Source organism: Neopsephotus bourkii, unplaced genomic scaffold (genome assembly GCF_033783945.1).
Source record: "Neopsephotus bourkii isolate Nb327-2 ecotype Australia unplaced genomic scaffold, CSIRO-AGI_Nbou_v1 NB_334, whole genome shotgun sequence".
Lineage (NCBI taxonomy): Eukaryota > Metazoa > Chordata > Aves > Psittaciformes > Psittacidae > Neopsephotus > Neopsephotus bourkii.
Genome location: NW_026900840.1, coordinates 48,500 through 65,642, shown reverse-complemented (window position 1 = coordinate 65,642; position 17,143 = coordinate 48,500). Strand labels below are relative to the sequence as shown.

The window sequence follows — 17,143 nt, the reverse complement described above, 5'->3', positions numbered from 1 at the left end:
GCCTGAGGCTTAATATCCTGATGTGATGGTGTTGGAAAAGGAATGGGTACCTTTTATATATTTTTTAATTATTGAGTTTCTGTTCTAGAAAGGAAAATTTTCACTTTGTGATAAAGCGATATGTAAAATGAGTACTGCAAGCTTTAATTACTAAAAGAAGTAGGCTTTGATATGAAGGTTTCTCTTTGGACTCAAAACAGCCTGTCAGTTCCTCAACACGCTGTGTGTGATCCCAGTAATGGAGGACTTCTACTGGAAAGTTTCATCCCTAAGAATAGGGTAACTATTCTGTTAGTATCTTGCAACCATAGAATTATCTCTGGGTTTGCAGAGGAAATAACCTGTGCATAGACAGAGGAACCTTAGAGGAGACAGATGGTTGACAACTATCAGTTCAACTACTGTTGTTAACTGCTGCTGAACTGTGCGTCTGTGGTGGATGGAGCTGCAGTTTTGAGAGTTCAGCCTATCTTCACAGTGACCACTGAAGGTGGTGTGAGCAGTCTGCATTGGGCTTGAGTATCGTGCCCTTTTTAATCACTAATCATAAACTGATGATGTTAACTCAAGCCCATCACTTCTCTGCTGCCCTCTGCCTTACTCCATTAACCTTCAGTCCAGTGCATTGTGCAGGAGTGGCTTTCCACCTTAAGCATGACGAGCTCTTTCCTGCCAACTTTTTTCTCAGGTTCCTAGATGTTTAAATATGGAAAACACTTAACTGTTAGCAGAGAGATGTGTCTGACTGAGGTCATACAGCATGGTTTCCTATCTGAAAAGTGAAAATTTAAGACTAAAGAGCATACTTGTGAGGGATGTTAGATTTCAGTGAGAAATGTAAACCCACCTCTGCTAAGCCACCTGATGTTTGTATTTTGTCTTACCATCCTTTCAGCTATCACTGTGTTGTACTTGTGATTCCTTGCTTCAGCATGGCAGGTAATTGTTGCAGTTAGTGTTTATTAGGGATGACGGATTGCATAATTATACAGTTATTAATAGGGAAAGATTCACTGTTCTTGGGCATGACTGAAAATTCCTTGTTTTATCCAAAACCTTGCACTTCTTGATCTTTAAGAAGCTTTAATTTGCTTCTTCATATGTAATGCCTGTTGTTGCTACCTAAATTCAGCAGTATGCAAATGCTAACTAAAACACCCAACACCATAACAAAATCACATCCACACCCCACCCCCAACCTGAAGAAGTACTGAGTGAAGCACTGGTTTTCCTATATAAAGTTGAAACGTGTCTCTTGAGCTGAGTTTTGCATGTGTTCACAAACCATTGTTATTGCGGAATGTTAATTGTTTGAAGGAATTGTTGATAACTGTTTGGCTTGTGGCCTACAGAAGCAGGGCGGGAGAGTGGGGTGAGTGGGTGGGTGGGGATAAAGAAACCCCACATTAGCAGTCTTTTCCAGGGTCAGATTCTTCCAAATTCATTATGTGCGTGTTTACCTTTGCACTGAGCTGATGGGGGTTTTTATTTGCATGTTACATGTATAGCACCATCTGTCATGCTGGGCTACTCATTTGGTTATCTTGCAAAATTTGCAACGCTCTTAACACAAAACAAGTAAAAACAACAACAAAAAAAAAACCCTTAGCGTTATTGTGATGAAAAGTACCTGCTTAGCGGCTTGAGTCTGCTTTGTTGCTCTGGTGTTATACTAGGGATACTCTTGAAGACCCTTCTGCTAATTGTGTTAACCTTCAGTTTGGTCTGCCCTGTGTGGGTTTGCTCAGCGTGTTACATGTCTAGGCATCTGACATGAAAGGAAACATTCATTTATACCACCTGAAAGAGTGGTAGTAACAGGACTGAAACTTGCCATAGGCTATTTGGTGGATGGTGCAATGTTAAGTGGATGAAAAGTGAAAGTCAGTGGGTGTACATAAAAGCAAGGGGAGAGTGCTGAGGGAGCCTAGTGACAGAGGGAGCAAGAGAAGAGTGCTGAGGAGCCTAGGATGTGACACAGGGGCAGTTGAAGAAAGGGCCTTACACAAGTGTTTGTGCAGCCTGGATAAGTGGAATGGGATCATTTATGAGGTTGCAGTGGGTTTATGAAGTTATGGTCTCCAGTTATGCTGGCCGCCTCAGTTCTTCAAGTACTTTTGCAGAAGGGAGCATCTCTTGTGCATGTTTTCCAGGAAAAACAAATGCTAGTGCTGCATGACAAACGGCAGTTCAGGGTGGCTTTTACACTGAATGCCATTAACCATAGGTGGGAATACCCTAACCAGAAGTTCAGAAAGTGTACATAATGCAGCCGTCACTGCCCCTATTCAGAGTTCTCCTCTGGGCAGCAGCAGCTGTGCAGTTTTTAATTACATGAGGCACTATGAGAGCCCTATTGACTTAAATGCCTCCTACTTGCTTGCCAGGTCCTGGGTACCGGGTCCTTCTCAGTATCATATATATTTTCTTTCCCTTTTTTTCCTGAAGAGAATGAATGATAGGGCTACAATTCTCTATTGGAATGGATGTTTCTGAGAGTCTGTTGCATGCCATTTATTTTATTAGCTGTATCTTTAACTTCTGGAATGCACTTTACAAAGCTGCTGTTTTGAACCCAGTGGGGAAGAAAAAAATCAGTCCTATCAGGGGAATACTTGAGCAACTATTTAAGATTGCATAGTTATTTATTCAGTGTGATTTATCCCTAATTTAATTTTGAAAATAAAATTAGGTCTGTAAATAAATTTATATAACTTGCATTATAGTTGTATGTGTATAATTTTGAGAAAGCTTGAATATGAAATTGACATTTCATCTACAATAGTGAGATGTTCATTAATTCTCTGGAATGGAATCTATTGCTTTAATGAAGAAATGCATACCTATTATATGGGCCGTACAGCATGATGGCTTTTAAGCATCTTATGTAGAACACAGCCATTTTAGTTTATAAATGAGCATTACTCTGCTGCACAATGATGGAGAGAAACTGCCTATATCCTTTTGTTTTCCAGTAGCAAACCAAAATTACTGGTACAATTTAACAAGTGTTAGAGATGTTATAACATAGAATCATAGAATGGTTAGGGTTGGAAAGGGCCTTTGAAAGCATGCAATTGGAAGCATATTAAATATGTGCCAGTCTCTAAAATTATGCATTCCTTAAACAACTCTGAGTCACAGCGCTTAGAAGAGATACTAATTAGGCATAGAACTGAAAACAGTGGTCAAAAATAACTGCCAAATCTTATCCTAGCCTTCAGCCTCTACCACTTTCCTCTCAGCAGGAAAAAGAATCAACATCTTCATGTCAAAAATAAGGAAAGGTACACTAGCAGCCTTTCCTTGACACTGAATTTGATAGAACCGAGTGTTTTCAGGGTCCCTGCAAGAGGCTCTGTCACTTAATGGTTTGTCCACATTCAGTTCTGTTTAATTCTTAAATATGAGGAAATCTGTTTGGCTGTAGAGATAAGTAGGAAGAAATTTTTTAAATAAGGCATCATGAAATCTTTCTTTAATTGTGTTTGTATTTTTTGTTACAAAAAAGGGTATGGTTGAAAACTACAACTACAGTAAAAATGAATTGAACTCTCTGTTCGTGTAAGAGGCCAATACCAAGTGTCATAAATCTTCTACTATTTACATGAAGACGGCATCATCCTCTGATACACTTTCAGAACATTCCAGGCTTCCCCATCCAATATCTTTGTATTTCCTAGGGGCAGCTTCCACATACTGAGGAGTAATTAGGGAATCTCTTGGGTCTGGGATGTTAATAACAGTGTAATTATAGACAAGGATATAGTTATCACAGCAGCTTTTCATTGACTTTTGATCTTGGCTCTTTCTTGAATTTGGGAGTTGGCATTACTGTGCTAGCTTTCTTAGACCAGAACACTGCATATTCGATTATGTTAAGATTTCAATTTAATAAACTGCTTCTTGAAGACATGGCCATTTTTGTACTAAAACACTGAATGCTCTCCTGAAAGCTGTTCTGCCAAAGATTTTCAGCAGGCCTTAATCTCAACATTTTCCCATAGCTTATTCTGTTTCATATTTCAGAAGTAAACTGGTTATTTCAGGTCATGAGAAAATCTTAAATTAGGTGTTGTGTTTCTCTTTCAAAGTATGGGTTAGTATTGGGTTTGACAGAGGGGGGAGGAGGAGGAGAAGTGTGTGTGTGTAGGTTAACATTACCTGCTATCTCCTCCTTTCTTTTCCAAGATTAAAATGCAAAAGAAACAAGAAAGTAAGCGCAGCAGTTAGATGTTACCAATGCTATGCTACCAATGCTTTACAGTCATCTTGGTGATTTGTGGGTAAGGGTGATTCATCAAATACCCTGTATCTTACATGACTGAATAATAAAACCCACAGAAACAGGACAAACTCCAAAACTGAAAGCATAATGTGCTGTCAGACAAAGTGTTAGCTTTGAAACATTTTATTTGCAAGTAAAATACATTTTTTGTAACATCTGCTTTTCATAATAGGCTGCCTTTAAAGCATGAAACTCCTGAAATGACGAATATACGTCTTTCATTTTAGGTGGAGCTTGCTGCTTGGCTGGACACTCATTGTCATGGAGTCTAAATACTGCTAGAGGAAACAATTTTTTGCTAATGTAATTAATGCTCTGGGGTTTACACAGGTTTATTCCACTGTTAAAAGAATAAAGAATGCTTGATGTGCTTTTACCCACCAGTCACACGGCTGCCATAATAGCCTGTAGTTGCTCTTTGTCTTCTGCATACAACTTCCTTTGACAGAGCTGCCATTCATAATCTTCGTTCCAGGTAGTGGTCTTGCAACTCTTCTCTCCTCTTCTGCTCAGAGTGCACTCTCCCTAACGTTTGGTGGAGGTTTTTTAATTATTTGTTTTTTAAATAACTAATAACCTGGAACACTTTCCTCCTGTTTTGATTTTTTGGGTGTGCACAGCTTGTGGAGTTAGTTCCCATCAGTGTGCACCTTGTACGCTTCTCCTCACAAGTCCAGACAGAGAAACATCAAATCTTTTGTTCAGCTGGAGGCGAAAGTCTGTGTAGAGCATCAGGAGAAAGTGGGATTTTAAGTTCAGTATTTCTCAAGGAGTGTATTAATATGAGTTTAGTCATTCTGAAAGTTTTGTAGAAATTGAAGGCTAATGAATGATTAGTCATTCTGAAGATGAGCTGACTGATGTCAAAGAGAAAGCCATAGCCTGTTGAAGATACCTCTCCTGCCTGTAGCAGGGTGATAACATTGAATCTAAATGCAGCTGTTTATTGCACCAGATTGCTGTCTTCCTGAAGACTGGGTCCAGACTAGGAGGCATGGGTGCAACTTTGATTCCTTTTCCAGAGCTTGTTTTGGTGTGATCACATGGGATACAGATGGTTAACTGTCCTCTGTTTTCTTAGTGTCTTGCTAGATCCAGCTTGGAGGTCTGGTAGAGGAAACAGGCCATGTCCTAAAGTTCACAGGGGGAATCCTTACTTTAGGAAGAAATGTACTTTCCCTGATGCAGCTGATGAGAAGGATCAAAAAGACTTAGTGGATTAAGATTGGAAAGAACTAAATGTAGGGTGGTCATCTTTTCTTTCAGCAGCACTAGAAATGTGCCGTCTATCTGAGTGGCTGATTTGTTTGTTTTTAAGACAAAAGTGGATGATAGAAGCTCAGTAAAGCTAGTTACAGTCTGCAAAGGGCAGTTACTTAGTCTCTTACTCTCTACAAAGTGTGAGCTGGGAAAAGTCTTAGATATTCAAAGTTTTGGCTGGCCTTGTGTTGCTAGGGTGGGGTGTGGATCAACTGGGGTACCTCATCCACATGATGTATGTGATGATCTGGTGGGGCCAGTATAGCTCCAAAATAGAAACCAGGACAAGACAAACAAAGAACTTTTTAAAGTACAGCAAATGGATTTTTTTTTGTTTCCTGCACTACTCTTCTACAGCATTTCCGTGTTAGAGATCATCTTCAGTGGTCACTTAGGCCCTGGCTTCAACCATTAAGTCCTTGGGAACCTGTGCTGCACAGATTGCAAATTACTTCTGTGCAGCTTTCTCTGTGCCATTTCTTAGAGTTGGGATTTTGCTTCAGCTTTCTATTGTGATGAAAGTGTTCTGGATCATTCTGGAGAGTCTGGACACAGTGCTGGTACTAACAGTATTTCTCCCCTCTTTTTCTTTTACTCCAGACCAATGAGTGGAATAAGAATGACGATCGGCTGCTGCAGGCGGTGGAGAATGGTGATCCTGAGAAAGTGGCTTCATTGCTGGGCAAAAAGGGAGCAAGTGCCACCAAACAAGACAGTGAGGGCAAAACTGCGTAAGTACAACTTGGAACACGTGATATAAGCACAAGGTGGGGGGGAAAACCAGCTTTGTATGTCCATGAATTAAGAACCAGTGACCATCCTGAAAATGAAGTTTTCTTTTTCATCTGAAGCACAGTATATTCTGGAAAGCTCTTTCTGATAGTCTATAATTCTACATTTAAAATGCCATTTCAGAATCACGAACGTGTTGAGGTAACTTGAACATGAATTGCTGGGTAGATTAGAGCCATTTTAGGACAGGGTATATTGGAACTTGGTATTGTTATGCCACCCTGCAGACTGCACACTCCAAAAGACATTGATCTTTGGGGCTGTTTTTTCCCATGAACATTGGTTTAATGACATAGAAATTAAAATAAGTCTTCTTTCTAAGGGGTTATTTTGAAATGAATGGTGACTGAGTTTTAAAATCTTGTCGATGCTAATGATTTGTGCAGCTCTTCCTTGTTCTGATTATAGTTTGGCAATGAAAGTCTTGTATGAACGAGATGCCTTTTGCAGTCTCAATATATTTCATGTATTCTGTTTTCTTCTTCTACTTTTTGTTCTCCTGTGAGCATTCTGAATTGTGGAAGATGAGAGATTCCAGGAAAAGTATTACAGCCAAGGGATTGCTATCTTTAAACTTCCATTCTTATGGCATAAAAAGATGATTAAATGGATAAATGAGAAATAGGCATCCCATGACAGAACCAAAGCTTTCATAAAATGCTGGATAGGTGGGAGGAAAGCAAAACGTTTTTTAGTCTTGGGAGAGGCAGCACAAGGCAGTTTATACCAAATTATAAGTTCTAACAAATTACCTCTGGGTTACATTTATTGACTCATGCTCTGCTTCTTGCTTGGTCTTAGTTTCCTACAGCTTCTGTGTTTCTTTTCTGCATCTGAGGAAACTAAATGATGGCCGTGACTCAAAATGACCTGCACTTCCTTACCACGGAAGTCCAAGACCTCTAATTATTTCAAGTGGGCTTTTTCCACGCTTAATATGTTTTTAATTTTAAAACATTTCATATACATGTTTTCCTTTTGCAAATAATCAAAGCGTGACTTGCATTGAATCTTCTGAATTACAGCTGTTTAGCATTGCATGTTTTTACAGTTAACATAACTTTGAAGTTAGATTCTTAAGCTGCACTATATCTAGTCTAACACCTGGTTTTCACAATTCCCAAATAATTTGATACTGTGAATTTTTCTAGGGAACCAGCTAAGACTGAAATCATCAGTGAGTAGATACAAGCCTCAGCTCTTAAGAAATAGGATTGTAACTGTAGGGATCTGGTGCAGTGATTTTCAGCTTTGCAGAAATGTACTGCATATTCACCCTTTTTCTTTTTAATTGCAACTACAAAGAAGTCGATCATCATATATTAATGATGCTGTTACTAATGGTAATTGCTTGGAACAAATGTGAATTAATGCTATGAAGATTTCTGCTTCTGCTTGGTTTATATGTTCATTTAATTATCACTTTTTTAGTTATTTCTCTGTAGTGTTTTAAAAGACTTCTTAAAAGAAGAACAGAGAAAAATACTATTGCTGTGCTACAGAAATAAAGCATGTCAACTCTCATTCTGTTTCCAGTGCTTTCAGAAACTTAGCAGAACTGCTGGGGTTATTTCTGTCTCTGTTTTGAAAGATAAAGGCTGACAGGTGTAGAAACAATGACAGGGATCTAGAGAGGCAGAGCTGCCAAAGAGCATCATGACCCTGAAACGTTATCCAGTATGGCTTATTAATAATGGGCAGTGTCCTGTTTGCATTTTTCCCACTTCAGAGTCTTTTTTTAGTGTGTACAAAATGAATTAGAGACATCATTTCTTTAGAGTTAGGCTTCTTTCTCCTCCGCAGAGTGCAGTGCAATGCCAGAGCTTCATTCCTGCACAGTGATGAATGATGCATAGTGATGAATGATGCCAGGGCTTAGTTCCTACACAGTTATGGGTACCTAACATAGCTGTATCTCTGCTTCGCAGTATGGACCCTGCTGCAGTGCAGCGCAGCGCTGAGGTTTGTTAGTGTCATGCGGAAGCATGATGCTAGTTTGTCAGATACCTCATCTGGAACATGGGAGACTCTCATGCTGGGAAATGGCAATCTGGAGAGGTTTTTCTGGGACAACTGGCAACCATTGTGCTCAGATTTCACTGTTTACAGTTTAGACAGTATACTGCAGTGCCATGTGGGAAGGGAGCTCTTTGGAGGAGTGGTCTATTGATCCCTGTATATATTGATGCCTTTGTTTACACAATTAGACTGAAGGTGACTAACCAGAACATCATGATGGATCTAATTATATAACAACATGCATAATGAGATTAGAGACTTTGGAATGTGCTCGAAAGCAGAAAAAGGAGAAACAATTACATGTTGCAGTGCAGGTTCGTTAGGTCTGTCGTTGTCTGTTGCCTTAAGGTTTCTTTTAAGGTCCTGCTTACTCGTTTTGTAACTAATCCTACAAACAATTCTTGATACTGCCCAGGTATTTAGACATTATTTTAAACAGAAGGTGGAGAGGATTCTAATTTGTCATGTTTAAAGGGTACTTCTAAGTTTTTGTGTTATAATTAAATGGCTTCTTAATACAAAATGCTTGATCTGCGAGGAACAGAGACCAGAATCCAGGATTTTGTTTGTCTTATTAAGTATTGTATGCATCATTCCATTGAGTCCATACAGTGTGCTCCAGGTCTGGCTTGGTTTTGGACATAAATACCTAAATTTCACCTGTGTCCTCTTTTGCCTTTGTCCTGTACAGCATTTTCTTTGTGGCTTGCCCACAGACAATAAAATAAAGATGCTTAAATTAATGAGCATCTTAATTAAAATTTACCAGTAAATTTCTTAGAGGTAATATTTACAGATTTTTTATAAGGCAGTTTAAGTTTCCAGAAGTACTTCTTAAAAAAAAGTATTTAAAAATGTATGGTCAGAATAATTAAACGTGTTTTCTGACTTTCCATACCACTACCCTGCCTCTGACTCAGTCCTTTCTATAAACAATAAATCAAGTTTAAGGCCATGAAGCAAAACCACCTTCGGCATAAGTTGACAGCCCTATTGTTGCTCCCACTTACACAGCACAGACTATTGCCAAGCACACTTGTAAAAGAACCTATCTGGAAATCTGACTCTGCCATTGTAGTCTTATTCTGCCAGATAGGGGTTTTTTGTCCAGCTTCCTTAAACAACAAAACAGTACTTTCCAGTCTGGAATCTGATAATTTAAATCCCACTTAAACTAACAAAAAGGTGTTTTCAAAGAGAGCCTTTTCAGAACGGCAGCGTTAATTTATGTACTGCACTTTCCATAAGAGCAAGTGACCAAATGTGCTGTTATTTAAAGAAGCTGCTGCTATTACTGTGGGGAAGGGAGGAAGGGACAGAATTTTGGAAAGGTTTCACAATGTATAAATGGCAGTACTTCCTTGTCCTAAAGTTATTTTGCCTGTGTACCAGTCCATCACTGCTGTGTTGGCACGTTTCTGTAAGGTACTGAACTAGAATTAAGTGCTTATGGCTATTAAATGAAAAAAAAAAAAAAATAGGGGTCTTTCAGGTTTTTTTTAACTACAGTTGAATCAGCTGTTTTATAAAATGAGCCTGACAATGGTAAAAAAGCTTTAGAAATCGCCACAAATTCCCTCTTTAAGGACTCTTTCACTGTTGTCAATAGCAGTTAGTAGAAATGATATATTTTCATTTGAATCAGAATGTTCATGCCTTGGAGGCTGAACTGAAAATTCCAATCCTTCATATTTATCATGTGCATAGCATTCATTTTTCTCTTCTGTTTTGGATCTTATTGTATAAGGAGGTGGGGTGAGTGGCATGAAGCACATCACTGTTCAAAAGGTAAATCAGGTTTTAATTACCTTTGAGAGATCCTTTCTTATATGTAATAATATTTATCTTAAAGGAAGCTGTTGGAAGAGTACAGATTTACTGCAGTCATTATACTGTTTTAGTTGAGAAAGAAAACCACAGAAAATGATCTAGACAGCTGATTTTCAAAATGGAGAAGTCAGAATAGTCTATGAAGTGGAAGAATAGTTGTATTATCTTCCCTTTCTTGGATAGAAATTGTTATAAATCCTTTAGGAAGCAGGAGGTTTGGAACTAGATGATCTTTAAGGTCCCTTCCAACACAAACCATTCTGTGATTCTACAATTATTTTCTTGCCTGTGTGTTGAGGGTCCTCTGTGTAACACTATGCTCTAGAAGATGCTTCTTTTGTACAGACCTTGTGTCATCTCTTAAAATTTCCTTAACACTAGAAAAGCATATTAGATTTTCTACTAGTCTTTTAAAAATTGGAGCAGTGTGGGAGCTGCAAGAAAGGTCTAGAGCCTGAGGATTGTCACCTCTTCAGGAATGGAGTTCACTGGTGTTCCAGTGACCTGATATGACAAAATATTTTATAATTAATTTGTATCAGAATATTTAATTTATGATGGTCCAGATGGTCACAAAAATGTCGCGGTTTCGGAGCCTGGACAAAATAAAGAATACCACAGTGATCTCCACCTGTGTTTTATCTCTGATCAACAGATGGCTGAAATCTGGTTCATATTCCAAGATTTCTTGTAAAGTCTATTTCTGTGGAGATTTGGGTGTAAATGCTTTTGTTTCTACAAAACTTTACTGAAGTTCTTTTCAGGTTCAGATCCTGATTGTTCCTTATTTTTCTCACTCTCCCCTGCAGCACTGTTAAGAATACAATTCAATTAAAATGTTGATATTAAGTTCCCTGAAAATCTGACTTCTGTTTTAGACTAACACATAGAAACATTAATTAAATATCTGGATATGGTTGGGCAAAGCTGTCCACTGTCAGAATACTAAATTGGGCTAATTAACTTTCTGTTACCTTCAGTATGAGCCGATTGTTAATGTATAGTGAGAGGGAATGTTCTTACATCTGTAATGGAGCAGCAGTACTTAACTTTGATTTTATATTTTGTTGATAAATGAAAAAATCCACATTTCATACAAACTTTGCTGTATTGATAATAATGCAGACTTTTAAATGAAATCCATGGAGTGGAATTCATAGAATCATAGAATGGTTTGGGTTGGAAAGGACCATAAGATCCTCTGGTTCCAACCTCCCTGCCGTGGGTAGGAGCACCTCACACTAAAGCAGGTCACCCAAGGCTCTATCCAACCTGGCCTTGAACACCGCCAGGAATGGAGCATTCACAACCTCCTTGGGCAACCTATTCCAGTGCCTCACCACCCCTACAGTAAAGAACTTCTTCCTTATATCCAATCTAAACTTCCCCTGTTTAAGTTTGAACCCATTACCCCTTGTCCTGTCACTACAGTCCCTAATGAAGAGTCCCTCCGCTGCATCCCTATAGGCCCCCTTCAGATACTGGAAGGCTGCTCTGAGGTCTCCAGAGGAAGCTCTGAGGAAGCGGCCTTCTCCAGGCTGAACAGCCCCAACTTTCTCAGCCTGTGTTAATACGGGAGGTGCTCCAGTCCCCTGATCATCCTTGTGGCCTCCTCTGGACTTGTTCCAACAGTTCCAAGTCCTTTTTATGTTGAAGCACACCAGAACTGCACACAATACTCCAAGTGATGTCTCAGGAGATCAGAGTAGGGGAGGGCAGGATCACCTCCTTCGACCTGCTGGTCACACTCCTTTTGATGCAGCCCAGGATACGGTTGGCTTTCTGGGCTGTGAGCACACTCTGAATCCGGCTCATGTTCAGTTTCTCATCGACCAACACAACAAAGACCTTCTCCGCAGGGCTGCTCTGAATCTCTTCTCTGCCCAACCTGTAGGTGTGCCTGGGATTGCTTCAACCCAGGTGTAAGACCTTGCACTCGGCATGGTTAAACTTCATAAGGTTGGCATCAGCCCACCTCACGAGCATGTCAAGGTCCCTCTGGATGGCATTCGTTCCCTCCAGCGTATCAACCAAACCACACAGCTTGGTGTGATTGGCAAACTTGCTGAGGGCGCACTCAATCCCACTGTCCATGTCGGCGACAAAGACGTTGAACAAGACCAATCGTGTTGGAAAACACCAGTCCCCAAGGGACACAACTTGTTACTGGTCTCCAGCTGAATATTGAGCCATTGACCACAGCTCTTTTTTGTGCAGCCATCCATCCAGTTCTTTACCCACCAAGTGGTCCATCCATCAAATTGACGTCTCTCCAATTTAGAGACAAAGATGTCATGTGGCACAGTGTCAAACGCTCTGCAGAAGTCCAGGTAGATGACATCAACTGCTCTACCCCTGTCCATCAGTTCTGTAGCCCCATCATAGGAAGCCACCAGATTGGTCAGGCAGGATTTCCCCTTAGTGAAGCCATGCTGGCTGTCACACCTCATTGTTTTTCATGTGCCTTAGCGTGCCTTCCAGGAGAATCTGCTCCAAGATTTTGCCAGGCACAGAGGTGACACTGACTGGTCTGTAATTCCCTGGGTCATCCATTTTCCCCTTCTTGAAAATGGGGGTTATACTTCCCTTTTTCCAGTCATTGGGAACTTCACCTGACTGCCATGATTTTTCAAATACAATGGACAGTGGCTTAGCAACTTCATTTGAATTCATGTTAATGGTTTACTCCTGGCCCTTCATTGAAACAGTGTAGACCTCTTCTGATGACTTGGAGATGTCATTATCCAGTTTTTAGGTGCTAGCTATGCTTTGGATAGGACTTGAAATCAACAGCATTCAGGTTCTATCATGCATTTTTAAAGCAATTTTTTTAGAAGACATTTTAGTTTTTTATATCTTGATGTTATTAAAAAAGAGAAGTAAATGAACAATCCATCTTCTGAAGAGATAAATTAATGCTCTTTAATTTGATTTCAATTATGAAGATCCTGGACTTCACTTCTGAAAAACTGACGCTTTTTATTTGTTTTCATTAGTGATGTCTTCTATTGTAAACCAAACAAATGCCACTTATTTGAAGAACAAATTCCCTATTTCATATAAAGGTCTTTGGGCACTGAAAAACATCCCAATGTGTTTTGCATCTGACATGCACAGGACTTCCTGTGGATGATAGCTAGAGTTTAAAGGGGAAACAATCAGTCTGTAATTTCTTTTAGGAGCCAGCTTATATCTTTCTTTTCATACAGGCTGATAGGATGGCCATTCTTAATGAACTATTGCATTTCATTATCAATTAGTATGCCTGCTATCTCAAAAGAAAGCAAGTAATCTTTCAAAGGGCCCCTGTACACGTGTTTGGATAGCCTGTGAGCCGCCTGTTTCACTCCTGCTTTGGTTAGAATCAGCCAATCCTGTAACACAGCATCAGGCAGCCTCTGGAATTCCCTGTAAAGCAGCTCCATTTGCAGGACTGCCAAATACCCAGATTTTACCAGACCTGGCCAGGTTTCAAGTTTGTCAGTTGCTTGGATCAGAGCATAGCCTAGATGGTTGGAAGCCTATGTATGCCTGGCTTGAAACAGCTGCAACTTGGCTGATGTGGAGGCAGAGCCCAGTTCCCCACTTCCTCATGAGGAACGCTGTGGCTGGCAGGGTTGCACAGGGAAGTGTGCCTCTCGTGTCAGGCCAGAACCAGGCTCTTTAAGGCTGGAGGGGACAGGGCTAACACTGAAGTTAGATTTATATCTGCATAATGGGCTGCAGTTGTTTTACATGTTTTTCAAAGACTTAGGCAACCAAATGAGCTGTGTGTGTATATTTTAATTACACAAACTGGCTGCTACTGGATTACAAATGTACTCTAATCTAGAAAGGGAAAGGGAACAGCCAGCCAAGGCAGAGTAGTGTGCAAATGTTTGATTTATTTCTTTTTTTCTTAGCTTCAGAATGAGGTATTAGGCAGTAGAATATGCTGGTGGCTGCTTATTTATTTGGTTTATATACCGTTCTGCTTTTTTCTGCTCCCTGCTTTGCAGGTGCGTTCAGTGTTAGGAAAGTACTAACTGGAAAATTTAGGAAAGCTCTGAAGTTGCCTTTTCCTGCATGTGTCTGTCTTATAGACCATACTCCTCTTCAAAGCTTTAGTAGTACAGTTATTCTGAAATGCAAGATAAAACGATATTGCCATAATAATTTAAAGAGTTTATAAAAACCAATGTTAAGAGGTTATCTTAACCAAGTGATCTCTGAAGAATGTGTTACTACTAGCTTCATTACTCTAAGTACATATTGCACTTGGTTTGCAACTCCCTTGTGAAGTAAGAGAAGTTCACTTTATACAGTTTAATACAAAAATAAATCCAACTAGTTCTGTTGCTTCAGATCTGAAGAGGTCTTAAGTATCATAAGTGTAAAAGGCACAGAAATTTCAAACACAGCACATAATCCTGAGCTATCCTTTGTCGACATCCCTCATGTTGCATAAGGATATTCAATGCTCTGAGATTCTTGGAGCACTATACACAGTTCTTGAGCTTTGCTGGATTTTCATGCAATAAAAATATTTTCTTTAGATTAAATTTTACTTAGTTATTCTCAGCCTTTCCAGCCTTTTCTTGGCCTCTTGTTATGCTAACATGGTTTGGGATTTCCTTGCTTTACTTAGACTTTTCATGTACTAAGGTGGTTACTAGTTTTTGCTGGCCAGCAATACCAAGTTGGAGGATGAAAGTCAATAGAGGCGCTAGTCATTGCTCCCACTGATGGGTTTAACTTTAAATCTGAACTCTATTCTGGCCTTGCAAGAAAACACAACAGGCGGCTAGCTGTTTTTACCTAACTTGGGAAGGAAGTTAGGTTGATCTGGGCACATCCACGGTAATCTCAGGGATTTCACCCTATCCTAAAAAGATGTTTTGCCAGAAAGTGTATATATTGAGAAGCTAACTGCACCCCTGCACACTTTCAACGTGGGGTATGTATTTAAGGAAACTATCAGGAGTCTTTCCTACCCTTCTCATTAGAGGCACAGGTGACACTGCTCTCGTTTCTCTGCCCTTTCAGCTTTTTGAAACTTCACTGTTGTATTTTGTCTGTTTTCCTACCCTACAACGCCAAAAATAAAAGTAACATTTCAAAGTTTCAGACTCTGTTAGCAACTTTCAGAGTGCCCTGAAGCTCTTGCTTGGCAGAATCTCTGTTGCAGTTTGATGACGTTAGTTCTGAGGGACTTTAAAAATGGACACTCTGCAGGAAACTTCGTATGATAAATCTGAATTGTGAGCACTTATGTTTGCCATTAATGGTACATGGAAGAAAAGTCTATATGTTTCAGACTTGAAGTGGGAGTTTGTGTTAGTGTGGCAACAGAGTTTGCCAAAGAAAACTGTGTGTGAAAATGGAACTGCTGGAACACAACCTGAGAATGAAAAATATAAAGCTTCTGGGGATCCCAGAAACCTTTCTGAAGAGTAGCAGGGTGGATATTTTTGCTGAGTTTGAAGGCTAAAATCAGGAGTCCATAGCTTGCCAGCTCCTGTGTTGCATGATGCAATTGCTTCTTTTCTATTAAGAAAACGGCCATTCAGCAGGCTTGCTTTTTATTAATGACCTATACCTCGAGGTGTGTATGATTGAAACAACATTTTATGCTATGAGGCAAAACTGGACACTTTATATGAAAACTGGTGTGTTTTGGGTTTGGGTTTGTTTTTTGGGTTGGGGTTGTTTGTTTGGGTTTTTTTTTTTTTTTGTCCTTTTTTTTGGGGGGGGGTGGTTGTTTTTAGTTCGTTTGTTTTAAAGCTGTTCCAGATATGTGCTAACAGAGGAGAGGGCAGATGCCATCTCATGTTTAGATACAAGACAGGAGAATACAGGCTTTGTGAATCACTTCACAGTGGACGGTGCTCAGTGGGAGACATGGGAAAAATTTCTCACAGCTCATTATAAATCCATACCTGCCTCTGTCAGCCTAAAATCTTAACCTGTCTGCACTCCAGAAGATGTTACTAGCAACTCATTGATCAAATGTCTTAAAACTCAGAATACTTAATTTTCTTATGGTGCCAGCTCTGGCTTGAGAGCAAAACGTATTTCCTGCAACTGTTTTTCCTAAGATGATTTTTGCACTCTTGTGGCTGCATCCATGCGTGTGACAGGATCATGACATGAACTGCCCACACTTAATGAAAACCCACATCTCTTACATCTAGTCTTACGAGGAGATGAAATGGGTGCAGTGTGAAGGTATAGCTTTTATTTGTTTAGAAAATAATAAAAAACCTAAAGAAATAGTAATTATTGATAGTGGTACCTGTAGATGTCTGATTTTTCCTTTAAGGCAATATGATTTGCAAAACATCTGGATGGTTCCTCCATAATTAAATGGTTGGCTGTTCCTGAGATACATATTGTCTCAAATGAGTAACTGTCTCTTGATAATGTAGTCGAGGAAAGATGAAGATTCTGTTTCCCTTTCATGGGGAAACATTCATCCTTTATTTTTGGGGTTTTAGATTTAAGGAGAAATTCTGTGTTCTGTTACTTCCTTTGCACTGATGGGGTGCAAGCACCTATGACTGTGTGAAGAAACAGTGGAAAGCAGCTTTAGTTTTCAGCTGGTTTTCTTCCCTTTACCAGCTCGATCTACCTGTGTACAGTGGTGTAAGGAAGAAGCAGACCCACACATGTGCTGCTCATAGGAGCATAATCCTTGCCAGTACAGACAGTTATGTAGCTACTTTGCTGAGAACCCTATCTGGGTTGATAGAGGAAGGCAGAGAACACCTTCCGTTTCAGGACCTTTATGGGACTTTCCCAATCTTTAAATTTGAAGGTGTTAATTTTTCTATGAACTAGATTCAGGATGGGTCAAAAATTTATTGTTTTTAAGCAGCTTATTTTGTCATTGTTTTTTGCTGCTAAAATCTTGAACCATTCACAGAAAAGTAAACTATATTCTTTTCTAATTACTGATGATCATGCTACACATGT

General features: G+C 39.6%; 1 protein-coding gene across 1 annotated transcript in view; it reads left to right on the top strand.

Annotated features, from left to right (window-relative positions):
• The window catches only part of RAI14 (retinoic acid induced 14), an 87,712-nt gene that overhangs the window by 45,313 nt on the left and 25,256 nt on the right, over positions 1–17,143 (top strand). The window contains exon 3 of the mRNA XM_061348026.1: positions 6,149–6,279. Coding sequence (XP_061204010.1) covers positions 6,149–6,279 — 131 coding nt within the window. The remainder of the gene's footprint in view (positions 1–6,148; positions 6,280–17,143) is intronic.